We start from the raw sequence: 12181 nt of genomic DNA, 5'->3' as shown, positions 1-12181 counted from the left end.
TCCTACGCAGCTTCTGCTCTGGCAATCTCACACTACTCACCAGAGCCTACAAAACTTTTGCCAGACCCATCGTTGAATACAGTTCATCTGTCTGGAACCCATATCGCATCTCAGACATCAATACCCTTGAAAATGTCCTAAGATACTTCACCAGAAGAGCCCTTCACTCCTCCACTCGAAACAGAATACCCTACGAAAATAGACTATCAATCCTTGGTCTTGAAAGCTTAGAACTACGATGCCTAAAACACGATCTAAGTACTGCGCACAAGATCATATGCTGCAACATTCTACCTGTCAAAGACTACTTCAGCTTCAATCACAACAACACAAGAGCACGAGTCTGCAGAGAGGGGCGGCATACAAATCTAAATAAACATAAACATAAACACGCAACAGATTCAAACTTAATATTAACCGCTCCAAACTTGACTGTAAAAAATATGACTTCAGCAACCGAGTTGTCAAAGCATGGAACTCATTACCTGACTCAGTAGTGTCAACCCCTAACCCCCAACATTTTTCCCTTAGATTATCTATGGTTGACGTCTCCAGGTTCCTTAGAGGTCAGTAAGGGGCGTGCATAAGTGCACCAGTGTGCCTTCCGTCCCCTGTCCAATTGTCTCTTCTTATCTCATTTATCTTTCCTTCCTTTCAAATATGTTCTCCTATACTTTTATATCCTTTCTTCTATTCGTTTCTTTAGCTATATTACTACATCTATTCTCTTCAATGTTCATTATGTATTGGACTAAATAAATAAATAAATAAATAAAATAAATAAATAAATATTTATGAGAACGTAGTGACGTGTAGAGTGAAAATGCATTTAGCTCCGCTCACCAACTCTCCCTGTTGTTCCCTACATCTGGTCCTTCATGTGCAAATTGACCCAATGATATTGGGAGTGGGAAAAGGTACGTTGGAGTAAATCCTCCTCCTGGCAACTACCTGGACAAGTCCCTTGCAGTTTTCTTGGCATGGTTTTTGAGGAGGGGGAGGAAGAGGAAGAGAGAGAGAACCTAGCTTTAAATTTTAAGACAGGTCTAGAATTTCCATTCTCCTGGTTTCTAGATTGCTGACTTAACACCAAATTGCTTCTCCGTTTCCTTCATAAATATGAACTACTAAATATAAATAGAGCAACATATCTATCCTATGTTGTAAAGGATTCCAATCTTGACTACATAGAACAGGGGTAGGCAAAGTTGGCTCTTCTATGACATGTGGACTTCAACTCCCAGAATCCCTGAGCTAGCATGATTGGCTCGGGAATTCTGGGAGTTGAAGTCCACAAGTCATAGAAGAGCCAACTTTGCCTACCCCTGACATAGAGAGACACAAAGGTGTACTCAAAGGAGAGTTGGATCAATTTTTAAAAACTTTTTGGTTTTCCAGGTAACAGTGCAGATCTTCAGCTGGTCAAAACATTCATCGAATTGGGTCTCCCTGGAGGGAAACTGGACTTCCTAATGTCAGAAAGGAACCAGGTATTTGATTCATCTTTTAGTGGTTTGTTTGTTTCCATCTTATAAAGTGGAAGGGTTTAGAATAGGTGAAAAGTGAAATTGGATGGACATTGCCACAAAGGCCACAAATTACTTCTGCAGAAAGAAAATATTATTATGGCATTAGTGTCCATTTATGAAACATTGTGGATTTGTTATTCCTTCATTTCTGTTGGACTATTTTGGGGACAACGTCATTATTACATTTGCACGAATATCATTATTGTCATTTCACAAACATTTTCTCCTTCCTAATTATTTGATTAAGTGCTTTTTATTGCTTTTTGTTAACATGGTGGCAGCAACAGAATTGATTTAATGAGCTATTCTTAATAAGCAGCACTCTCCCTCTAGAATATTTCATTTTTTTCATAAAATTCTGAACAGCAAGATTCTGGCTCTACTGCAGAATTTCAAAAGATTCCAAAACAATGTACATTTGAGAGCCATCAGAATCAGCTCTATTTTGTTGCCTCAAACTCTAAAACAACAAACAAAATAATATTTTCTCCAGGGACACTAAAGTGGTCTATGAAAACATATATATTCATATCTGTTTACAACTCATATGTTGTAATTGATATATTTTATAATTAAACAGATCCATGATGTCACCAGTCTCTCATTAACTCCCAAGAACTTATAATGTCGACCAGTGTTCCCTCTAATTTTTTTTTGGGGTGGGCGGAAAAGTATAGTGTCTGAGCGGCAGTCCCTTCAGGACTGGGCGGCACAGAAATAATAAATAAATAAACAAATAAACAAATAAATAAACAAACAAACAAATAAAAAACCCACCCTGTTTTGCCTCAGAGAATTTCAAAATAAAATACTTTACTGTGTGTCTATAACAGTGAGCTCATAATAGGGCAACTCTATCAATATCAAAATGCCACTTAAATAGTTGAGCTAGTTTCAAACTAGATTTTGATTTTCTTTCTCTCTTCCTTACTCCCATTCTTTTTCTTTCTCTTTTCCTTCCTCTCTTTTTTCTATCTGTTTCTCTCTCTTCCTCTCTTCCTCTCTCTCTCCTTCCCTCTCACTCTTTCCCTCTCGGCTTCTGGGCAGGTTTGGAAAACTCTGAGTTGATGATGATTTTTAAGTGAGCGATTGCTCACTGCTCAGCTTAGAGGGAACTATCATGTCGACTAAACAATGTCAGTTGGTGGGACCCAGGGGAGGAGCCTTCTCTGTGGTGGCCCCGGCCCTCTGGAATCAACTCCCTCCATAGATTCGAACAGCCCCCGCCCTCCTCGCCTTCCGTAAAATGTTGAAGACTCACCTCTGTCGCCAGGCGTGGGGATGATTACCCCCCCGTTGTTGTTTTTTCTGACCTCTGTAATACGATAAATTGGGTTGAGTGTGTATGATTGCGTAATTGATGATTTTACGATACTGATTTTGTCATACTAATTTTTTTAAATTAACTTTTAAAATTTTAATATTAGATTTGTAATGTATTGTACTATTGCTATGTTGTGAGTCGCCCCGAGTCTTTGGAGATGGGCAGCATGCAAATTTAATAAATTATTATTATTAATTATTATTATTATTATTATAACCCAGAAGACAGCAACAAAGAGTAGGACAGAGCAACAAATGCTCTGTCTTACACATTGGCAAAAAGAATCAGAATATAAAATACAAACTTTGAGGAAACAAACTTGTACATGATCCTCACTCTGTTAAAGACCTTGGAATACTCATATCCAACGACCTAAGTGCTGAAGGCCACTGTAACAACATTGCAAAAATAGCACTAAGAGTTGTTAATCTAATCTTACGTAACTTATTCTCTGGCAATATAACACTGCTAACCAGAGCCTACAAAACATTTGCTAGAACAATTCTAGAATGCAGATCACCAGTCTGGAACCTGCATTTCATATCAGACATTAATATAGAAGCTTTTCACAAGAAGAGTTCTTCACTCCTCCGCTCGCAGCAAAATACCTTATTCTACCATAGAAACATAGAAACATAGAAGACTGACGGCAGAAAAAGACCTCATGGTCCATCTAGTCTGCCCTTATACTATTTTCTGTATTTTATCTTAGGATGGAATTAGACAATTTACAACTACCTCGCCTCCGATCTAATCTAACAGTAGTTCATAAAATCATATACCAAAATGTCCATCATGTTAATGATTACTTCATCTTCAACCACAGCAATACACAAGCACTTAATAGATTCAAACTAAATGTAAACTGCTCTAAACTCGACTGCAGAAAATATGACTCCAGCAAAAGAGTGATCAACGCCTGGAATGCACCACCTGACTCTGTGGTTTCTTCCCAAAAAAACTTTAACCTTGGATTGTCTACAGTTGACCTCTCCTCGTTTTTAAGAGGTCTGTAAGGGGCGTGCAGAAGCACACCATTGTGCCTAACATCCCTGTCCTACTGTCCTATTGTCCTTTTTTATATTTATCTATCTATCTATCTATCTATCTATCTATCTATCTATCTATCTATCTATCTATTTATTACATTTGTTTGCCGCCCCTCTCCAAAGACTCGGGGCAGCTCACAACAATGATAAAAATCAGTATTATAATGAAACAAATCTAATATGAAAAAGAAATATATAAAACTCTATCATATTAAAACCAGACACCACATACATACCAAACATAAAATATAAAGAGCCTGGGGGAAAGGTGTCTCAAATCCCCCCTGCCTAGTGGTATAGGTGGGTCTTGAGTAGTTTACGAGGCTGGGGGCAATTCTAATCTCTGGGGGGAATTGATTCCAGAGGGCCGGGGCCGCCACAGAGAAGGCTCTTCCACTGGGGCCCGCAAGACGACATTGTTTAGTTGATGGGACCTGGAGAAGGCCAACTCTGTGGGACCTTATCGGTCGCTGGGATTCGTGCGGTAGCAGGCGGCTCCAGAGATACTCTGGTCCCATGCCATGTAGGGCTTTATAGGTCATAACCAACACTTTGAATTGTGACCGGAAACTGATCGGCAGCCAGTGCAAACCTCCGAACTCACCCGACCCCATTCTCTTTTCACAGACAGATACCTTTGCAGACTTCGATACCATGACGGATCGCTTGCTGGATGAAATCATTCAACATATTCAGCTGTATAACTTATCAATATCACGTATCAGGTAAAAGAAGAAGGAAATGGACTGTGAGATTAAAATTGGGATCCTTTCCTGATGTTAGACATACCCGTAGGAGCTCATCCCTAGGATAGAGAATGTTTTAAATTATGCAAGAACAAGTCTAAGTTGTGTGATTTGTATTTCTGTAGCTTCATTGGTCACTCGCTCGGTAACGTCATCATCCGATCAGTACTGACCCGACCCAGGTTTCGCTATTACCTCAATAAGCTTCATACCTTCCTGTCCCTCTCCGGACCTCATCTGGGAACACTGTACAACAACAGTACTTTGGTTAGTACAGGTAAGTGTCTCTGAAGTCATCCATGGGGAGGGGCTGAAAGGAGAAATGGGTGTGGGCAGAGTAAAAGGAATAATATATGATTAGTTGATAGTAGTGTGTCATAAATATTAGGATGTCAAATTTATTTATTTATTTGTTTGTTTATTTATTGGATTTGTATGCCGCCCCTCTCCGTAGACTCGGGGCAGCTAACAACAGTAATAAAAAACAGCATGTAAATTACCAGTTTGTTTGGAGATGAGTGCTCTTTGCTATACAAAAAGAGTGCTTAGTTTATTTGAATTTTCCCCCTAGGTTTGTGGCTGATGCAAAAGCTGAAGAAATCGGGCTCCCTTTTGCAGCTGACCTTCAGGGACAATGCCGATCTGCGGAAGTGTTTCCTTTATCAGCTTAGCCAAAAAACAGGTGAGGGGGGGGGATTGTAACAGGTATGAATAGTTAGTATGTCTCGGTGCAACTAGGCTGCGAGACTTTCGACATACGCACAGCAGAGTTTAAGGTAAGAGTGTGGATGTGTAATACAGCCAGTAATTGCACAAAGCAGCACAAAGCAGAATATACTCCCCCCACAAGGTAAAGACAAAGAATGAATGAGCTATCCAGCATCATCATCGGGAGAGAGTGCTGGTGCCCTCTTATGGCGAACCAGCCAAAGTTCTTAAAGGTATATTGCATCTATAAAGGTAAAAACTACAATTGGTAGTTTACATACATGGCGACTCCAAATACTGGTGAGTACCATGTACTAATAAGGATGTACCATGCCTGACCCCTTGTGGACACTAACTACATGGGAAAATGGTTCTTAGATTAGATTAGATTTATTGGATTTATATGCTGCCCCTCTCCGCAGACTCGGGGCGGCTCACAACAATGGCAAAAACAGAACATAGTGACAAATCTAATATTTACCAATCTAATTACAGTTTTAGGTTAAAAAATTCATAAAAGCAACCCCAATATATATAAAAAACAAGCATACAATCCATCAAACACCAAAACAACATTGGCAGAGGGAGATGTTTCAATTCCCCCATGCCTGATGGCAGAGGTGGGTTTTAAGGAGTTTACCAAAGGCAAGGAGGGTGGGGGCAATCTTAATCTCAGGGGGCAGCTGGTTCCAGAGGGTCAGAGCCACCACAGAGAAGGCTCTTCCCCTGGGTCCTGCCAGACGACATTGTTTAGTTGATGGGACCCAGAGAAAGCCAACTCTGTGGGACCTAACCGGTCGCTGGGATTCGTGTGGCAGAAGGCGGTCCCGGAGATATTCTGGTCCGATGCCATGAAGGGCTTTATAGGTCATAATCAACACTTTGAATTGTGACCGGAAACTGATCGGCAACTAATGCAGACTGCGGAGTGTTGATGTAACATGGGCATACTTAGAGAAGTCCATGATAGCTCTCGCAGCTGCATTCTGCACGATCTGAAGTTTCCGAACACTTTTCAAAGGTAGCCCCATGTAGAGAGCGTTACAGTAGTCGAGCCTCGAGGTGATGAGGGCTGTTCTTCTTGTGTAAGAAGAACAGCAGCACGTAAAAAGAAAGTGACTTATGACTAGTGTTGGGTGAACCCAATGAAGTTTGGGTTCGGCGAACTCACCTGAACTTTGCCGTGAAGGAGTCTCTGTGATGTCAAAGCCCCACCCCCGGAATCCCTTCATGGAATTTCCCACCTCTTTTTGCTTGCAGCAAGCTGCTGCGTCATCCTTTTCTGTAAAAATGAACAAGGAGTTGGGGAATTCCCCACCTTCTTTTGCTTCCTTTTATTTTACAGAAAAGGATGCCACAGCAGTGCTGCAAGCAAAAGGAGTTGGGAAATCCCACGAAGGGATTCCGGGGGCGGGGCTTTGATGTCACAGAGACTCCTTCCTTCCCGTTTTGGCTGGCCAGGAATTAGTCTCCGTGACGTCAAAGCCCCGCCCCCGGAATCCCATCATGGGATTTCCCAACTCCTTTTGCTTGCAGCGCCACAAGCAAAAGGAGGTGGGAAATCCCACGATGGGATTCCCCACTCTCCTCCCGGGCGGCGGCATTTCACGGTGTTCGGCCTAACTCAAACCCAAACCCGAACTTTACCCGAACTTTTAAAAAAGTTTGGGTTTGGGTTCGGTATGCCGAATACTGCAAAGTTCGGCACGAGCCCAAACTTTGCAGGTTCGGTTTGCCCAACACTACTTATTACGATTTATCCCACTTATGTCCACTATAGCATTCCACCACCACTCTGCCCCTATGGTCATGAGGTCAAAATTCTGATGCTTGGAAACTGACTCATGTTTATGACCATTGTATTGTTTCATGGTCATCCAATCCTCTTTTGAGAGCTTCTGGCAAGCAAAGTCAATGGATTCACTTAGCAACTGTGGTGAGAAAGGTCATAAAATGGGGCAAAGCTTACTTAACAACATCAATGTTGGGCTGAAATTGTGGTTGAGGACTTCCTGTGTATCTTTTACTATGTAATATTCCAAAATTATCAGGCAATGAGAAGAACCTAACACCAATTATATTCAAGTCTTTGGATGTAGGAGTTAGTTCATCAATTTTCTAATCTGAAGAGATCTGCCATCTCCCTCCCCCCATCTCTTTGTCTCTCTCTCCCCCTCTCTCTCTCTTTGTCTCTCTCTGACTTTGTCTTTGACTCTCTCTGTCTTTTTTGTCTCTCTCCCTCCCTTTCTCTGTCTCTCTCTTTCTTTCTCTCTGCCTTTATCTTTCTCTCTGTTAATCCCTGTATGTGTTTGTTTCTCTTTCTCTTTCTCTTTCTCTCTGTCTCTTTCTTTCTTTCTTTCTCTCTCTTTCTCTCTACGTGTGTTTCTCTCTTTTTCTCTCTCCCTTTTGTCTCTCTCTGTTTCCTGCAGGTCTTCAGTATTTCAAAAACGTAGTCCTTGTCGCTTCTCCCCAGGATCGCTATGTGCCATTTCATTCTGCAAGAATCGAAATGTGTAAATCCGCCTTGAAAGACAGACATACAGGTAAGAGTCTCCTTGAATTGAGGTAGCCAGCGCGTTCGTTTCAAATTTCTAAGATTATTTTATCTCACTAAAACAAGATGAAGCAACTGCATCAGCAAGGGGTTACGGTTAGGGTTAGGGCAAGCATTTGGCAAGTTAAACATAATTTTCCAAAACAACCTCCCCCAATGCCAGAAAAGAAAAGTTTTTAATCATGGCATCCAACCTATGCCTTACAATCGATACAAAAGCTCCAGGTGTTGCAAAGATGGAAAGATACATGCTTGGCATCACATCACAGTATTAATTTTAAAAAGGACTCAGACATTATCACAATTGGAGGTTCTACAGTCTCTGGAGGTTCCTCAGGTTCCAACTCTTCCTCACTCTCACTGACTCAATTGTCAAGAACGCTGGCCTAGGGAACCAAGACAGCCCTGGTTCATCCTCCTCAGAATCTGTGACTAACTGACCCAATCGTGAACACTCACAACACCCATTGGGCAGTATTTTGCACTCCGGGGCTTCAGGGAAGCTTCCTTGAAGCTTCCAGAGGGTGAAACAGCCTTTCACAAGGCTGAAAATCAGCTGGTTAGCACATGCGTGCATGCTGGGGCTGACATGCATGCCATAGGTTTGCCATCACAATTCCCTGATATAGAATAGAATGGAATAGAATAGAATAGAATAATGGAATGGAACAAAATGGAATGGAACAGAACGGAACGGAACAGAACAGAACAGAATATAATAGAATAGAATAATGGAACGGAACAGAATAGAATATAATAGTGTGTGTGATTGGACACACAAGGAATTTGTCTTGGTGCATATGCTCTCAGTGTACACAAATACACGTACATACATGCATTTGTCAAGAATCATGTGGTACAACACTTAATGATTGTCATAGGGTCAAATAAGCAATGAAGAAACAATCAATATTAACGAAAATCTTAGGATACAAGCAACAAGTTACATTCATACAGTCCTACAGTCCTAAGTGGGAGGAAAAGGATGATAAGAACAATGAGAAAAAACTAGTAGAAATAGAAGTGCAGACTTAGTAAAAAGTCTGACAGTGTTGAGGGAATTATCTGTTTAGTAGAGTGATGGCATTCGGGAAAAAACTATTCTTGTGTCCAGTTGTCTTGGTATGCAGTGCTCTGTAGTGGTGTTTTCAGGGTAGGAGTTGAAACAGTTTATATCCAGGATGTGAGGGGTCAATAAATATTTTCACCACCCTCTTTTTATATATATATATATATATATATATATATATATATATATATATATATATATATATATATATATTTTATTGGATTATATACATATTTAAAAACACATAAACAGATTGTTGTATTCCTAGTTTGTGAATACAATTATAGATTGTCTGTTAAAGGACAATACAACATATAATACTGTCCCACCCCCTACCCCTGCTGCCTCTTTGCAGCTTATCTTATTGTAAATTTACGGATAATCATATCAGCGAGATTATATACATACATATATGATTTCACCGAAACATCGCATAGACACTCAAAATATTACACGGGGCAAAACCCGAACTCAGAACAATCTACATACATATACCCATGAAAATCTACGAAATATATATTCCATTTTACAACAACACAAAGCTTGGAACTTCAGCCTGATGATGGTGAATGTGATTTCACCGAAATGTCGCATAGACACTCAAAATATTACATGGGGCAAAACCCGAACTCAGAACAATCTACATACATATACCCATGAAAATCTACGAAAACAAATCTACATACATATACCCGTGAAAATCTACGAAAACAAATATATATGAGGCCAGAACAAGGCCGAAATGGGACCATCCTAGTCTCCCTTAATTTTAAAATTCCAGCTAAAAAAACATTTAACACATACAGAATATAGTTGTCGGCTATAAATATATTAACCGCCTTGAAGTGGTCCTGGGTTGGGCCTAGAGGCAAAAAGGAGCTGTGACATTCCTTAAAATATACCAGGGTGATCCGACATAAGAAAAACATATAGCCCCTCCCTGGTACAAAGCTGGAAGAGTTCTGATCTGATAGCTCACATTGCTAGTTCTCTGCTTTACAAGGCAGAGTTCACCAGATCGAATCCCAGTAAAGGAAAGGGTGTGGCTAGCTGATGAGGCCAGAACAAGGCCGAAATGGGACCATCCTAGTCTCCCTTAATTTTAAAATTCCAGCTAAAAAAACATTTAACACACACACACACACACACACACACACACACATATGTCACATGTTGTTTTTTTTTGCTGAATTTGAAAATTAAGGGAGACTAGGATAGATCTATTTCGGCCTTATTTTGGCCTCATCAGCTAGCCATACCCACTGGGACTTGAACCTGCAACCTTTGCCTTGTAAGGCAGAGAATTATCCTCTAGGTTACAGTATCCAATCCCTTCAGCTCTGCACCAGGGAAGGGTTACATATTTTTGTGTCGAATCACCCTGGTGTATTGAAGGAACATCACAGCTCCTTATTTGCCTCTCTCTCTATATATATATGTAGATTGTTCTGAGTTCGGGTTTTGCCCCGTGTAATATTTTGAGTGTCTATGCGACGTTTCGGTGAAATCACATTCACCATCATCAGGCTGAAGTTTTAAGCTTCGTGCTGTTGTAAATATGGAATGTTTGCAACTGCCATTTCTTCCTTATATATAGTGTTAGGGGTGGATATATATATATATATATACAGTATATATATATATATATATGTGTGTGTGTGTGTGTGTGTGTGTGTGTGTGTGTGTGTGTGAAATGTTATATATATATAAATATTGTACATACTCGTGCAGTATGCAGGTCCTCAATGGAAGGCAGGTTGGCAGCCATTGTTTTTTTCTGCAATTGCCCAATACATGATGGTTATCTGCATTTCTTTTCAATTTTCCAAGGCCCTGTTTATGCAGAGATGATCAACAATCTTCTCCAGCCCGTCGTGGGAGCAAAGGACTGCACTTTAATCCGTCACAATGTATTCCATGCCTTGCCGAATACGGCAAATACGCTGATTGGACGAGCTGCCCACATAGCCGTGCTGGATTCCGAACTGTTTCTGGAAAAATTCTTTCTGGTGGCCGGACTCAACTATTTTAAATAGGACCGGGAGCCTCAGGGGAGCACAGGACGCTTTTGCAGAAAATGGCAACGGTTTCTGAATCAAGGGAGTGCTATATTACCAGGATAATGGGGGGGGGGGGGGAATGGCATGGGCTAATGGTGACATAGCACGCACATCCTCGTACCCTATTTATTTCGGGAAAGAATCAAGTGCTTCAGTTATTAAACCATTCAAAGGGCTTTTGAGAAGATGGAAACATCCCATTCAGTTCCTTTGTCCTTTCTCTCTTCAGTTCTCTGTCATTCGCCTTCAAATGTCGAGAGGCGGATTCCAGACCTGCCTCTTTATATATGTGATGGGATCAGTATTTTTTTTCTTTTTTCTTTTTAAAAAAATATTTTTATTAATTTTTCAAAAATTTATTTGTTTGTTTGTTTATTTGTTTATTTATTTATTTATGTATTTATTTATGTATTATTTATTTTATTTTATTTATTTACTTATTTGTTTGTTTGTTTGTTTGTTTGTTTATTTATTTATTTATTTATTGGATTCGCAGACTCGGGGCGGCTAACAACAATGATAAAAAACAACATGTGACAATCCAATTTAATAAAACAACTAAAAACCCTTATTATAAAAACCAAACATACACACAAACATACCATGCATAACTTGTAATGGCCTAGGGGAAGGAATATCTTAACTCCCCCATGCCTGGCGACAAAGATGGGTCTTGAGTAATTTGCGAAAGACAAGGAGGGTGGGGGCCGTTCTAATCTCTGGGGGGAGTTGATTCCAGAGAGCCGGGGCCGCCACAGAGAAGGCTCTTTCCCTGGGGCCCGCCAAACGACATTGTTTGGTCGACGGGACCCGGAGAAGGCCAACTCTGTGGGACCTTATCGGCCGCTGGGATTCGTGCGGTAGAAGGCGGTTCCGGATGTATAAAAGACAAAACAAGACATACAACATTTAACACGAAAAGGAGCTACAATTGCTCCGCTCAGCATAGAAGTCTTCTTAATACAGAAAAAAAAGTAATTTTTTTCTTGTCTCCTTCATTAAAAAACCCTCCTACGACTAAGCCACTTTAGTTAAACTAATGTTAACTGCTGACTAGACTTGCCATTTTATTGGGTAGGTTAACACATGCCGATGGAAAGAAGCATGAAGCTCCAAGAAAATTAAAATGGAGTAAAATCATA

At 40.5% G+C, this 12181-nt stretch overlaps 1 protein-coding gene across 1 annotated transcript in view; it reads left to right on the top strand.

The window, feature by feature from the left end:
• The window catches only part of FAM135B (family with sequence similarity 135 member B), a 114176-nt gene extending 103161 nt beyond the window's left edge, over window positions 1-11015 (top strand). The window contains exons 14-19 of the mRNA XM_070749260.1: window positions 1399-1490; window positions 4530-4627; window positions 4774-4925; window positions 5220-5330; window positions 7786-7899; window positions 10810-11015. Coding sequence (XP_070605361.1) covers window positions 1399-1490; window positions 4530-4627; window positions 4774-4925; window positions 5220-5330; window positions 7786-7899; window positions 10810-11015 — 773 coding nt within the window. The remainder of the gene's footprint in view (window positions 1-1398; window positions 1491-4529; window positions 4628-4773; window positions 4926-5219; window positions 5331-7785; window positions 7900-10809) is intronic.
• The last annotated feature ends 1166 nt before the right edge of the window (window positions 11016-12181 follow it).

This window comes from Erythrolamprus reginae, chromosome 3, assembly GCF_031021105.1.
Source record: "Erythrolamprus reginae isolate rEryReg1 chromosome 3, rEryReg1.hap1, whole genome shotgun sequence".
NCBI classification, from domain to species: domain Eukaryota; kingdom Metazoa; phylum Chordata; class Lepidosauria; order Squamata; family Dipsadidae; genus Erythrolamprus; species Erythrolamprus reginae.
The sequence above is the reverse complement of the archived record's forward strand: the minus strand, read 5'-3'. Positions and strand labels throughout refer to the sequence as shown.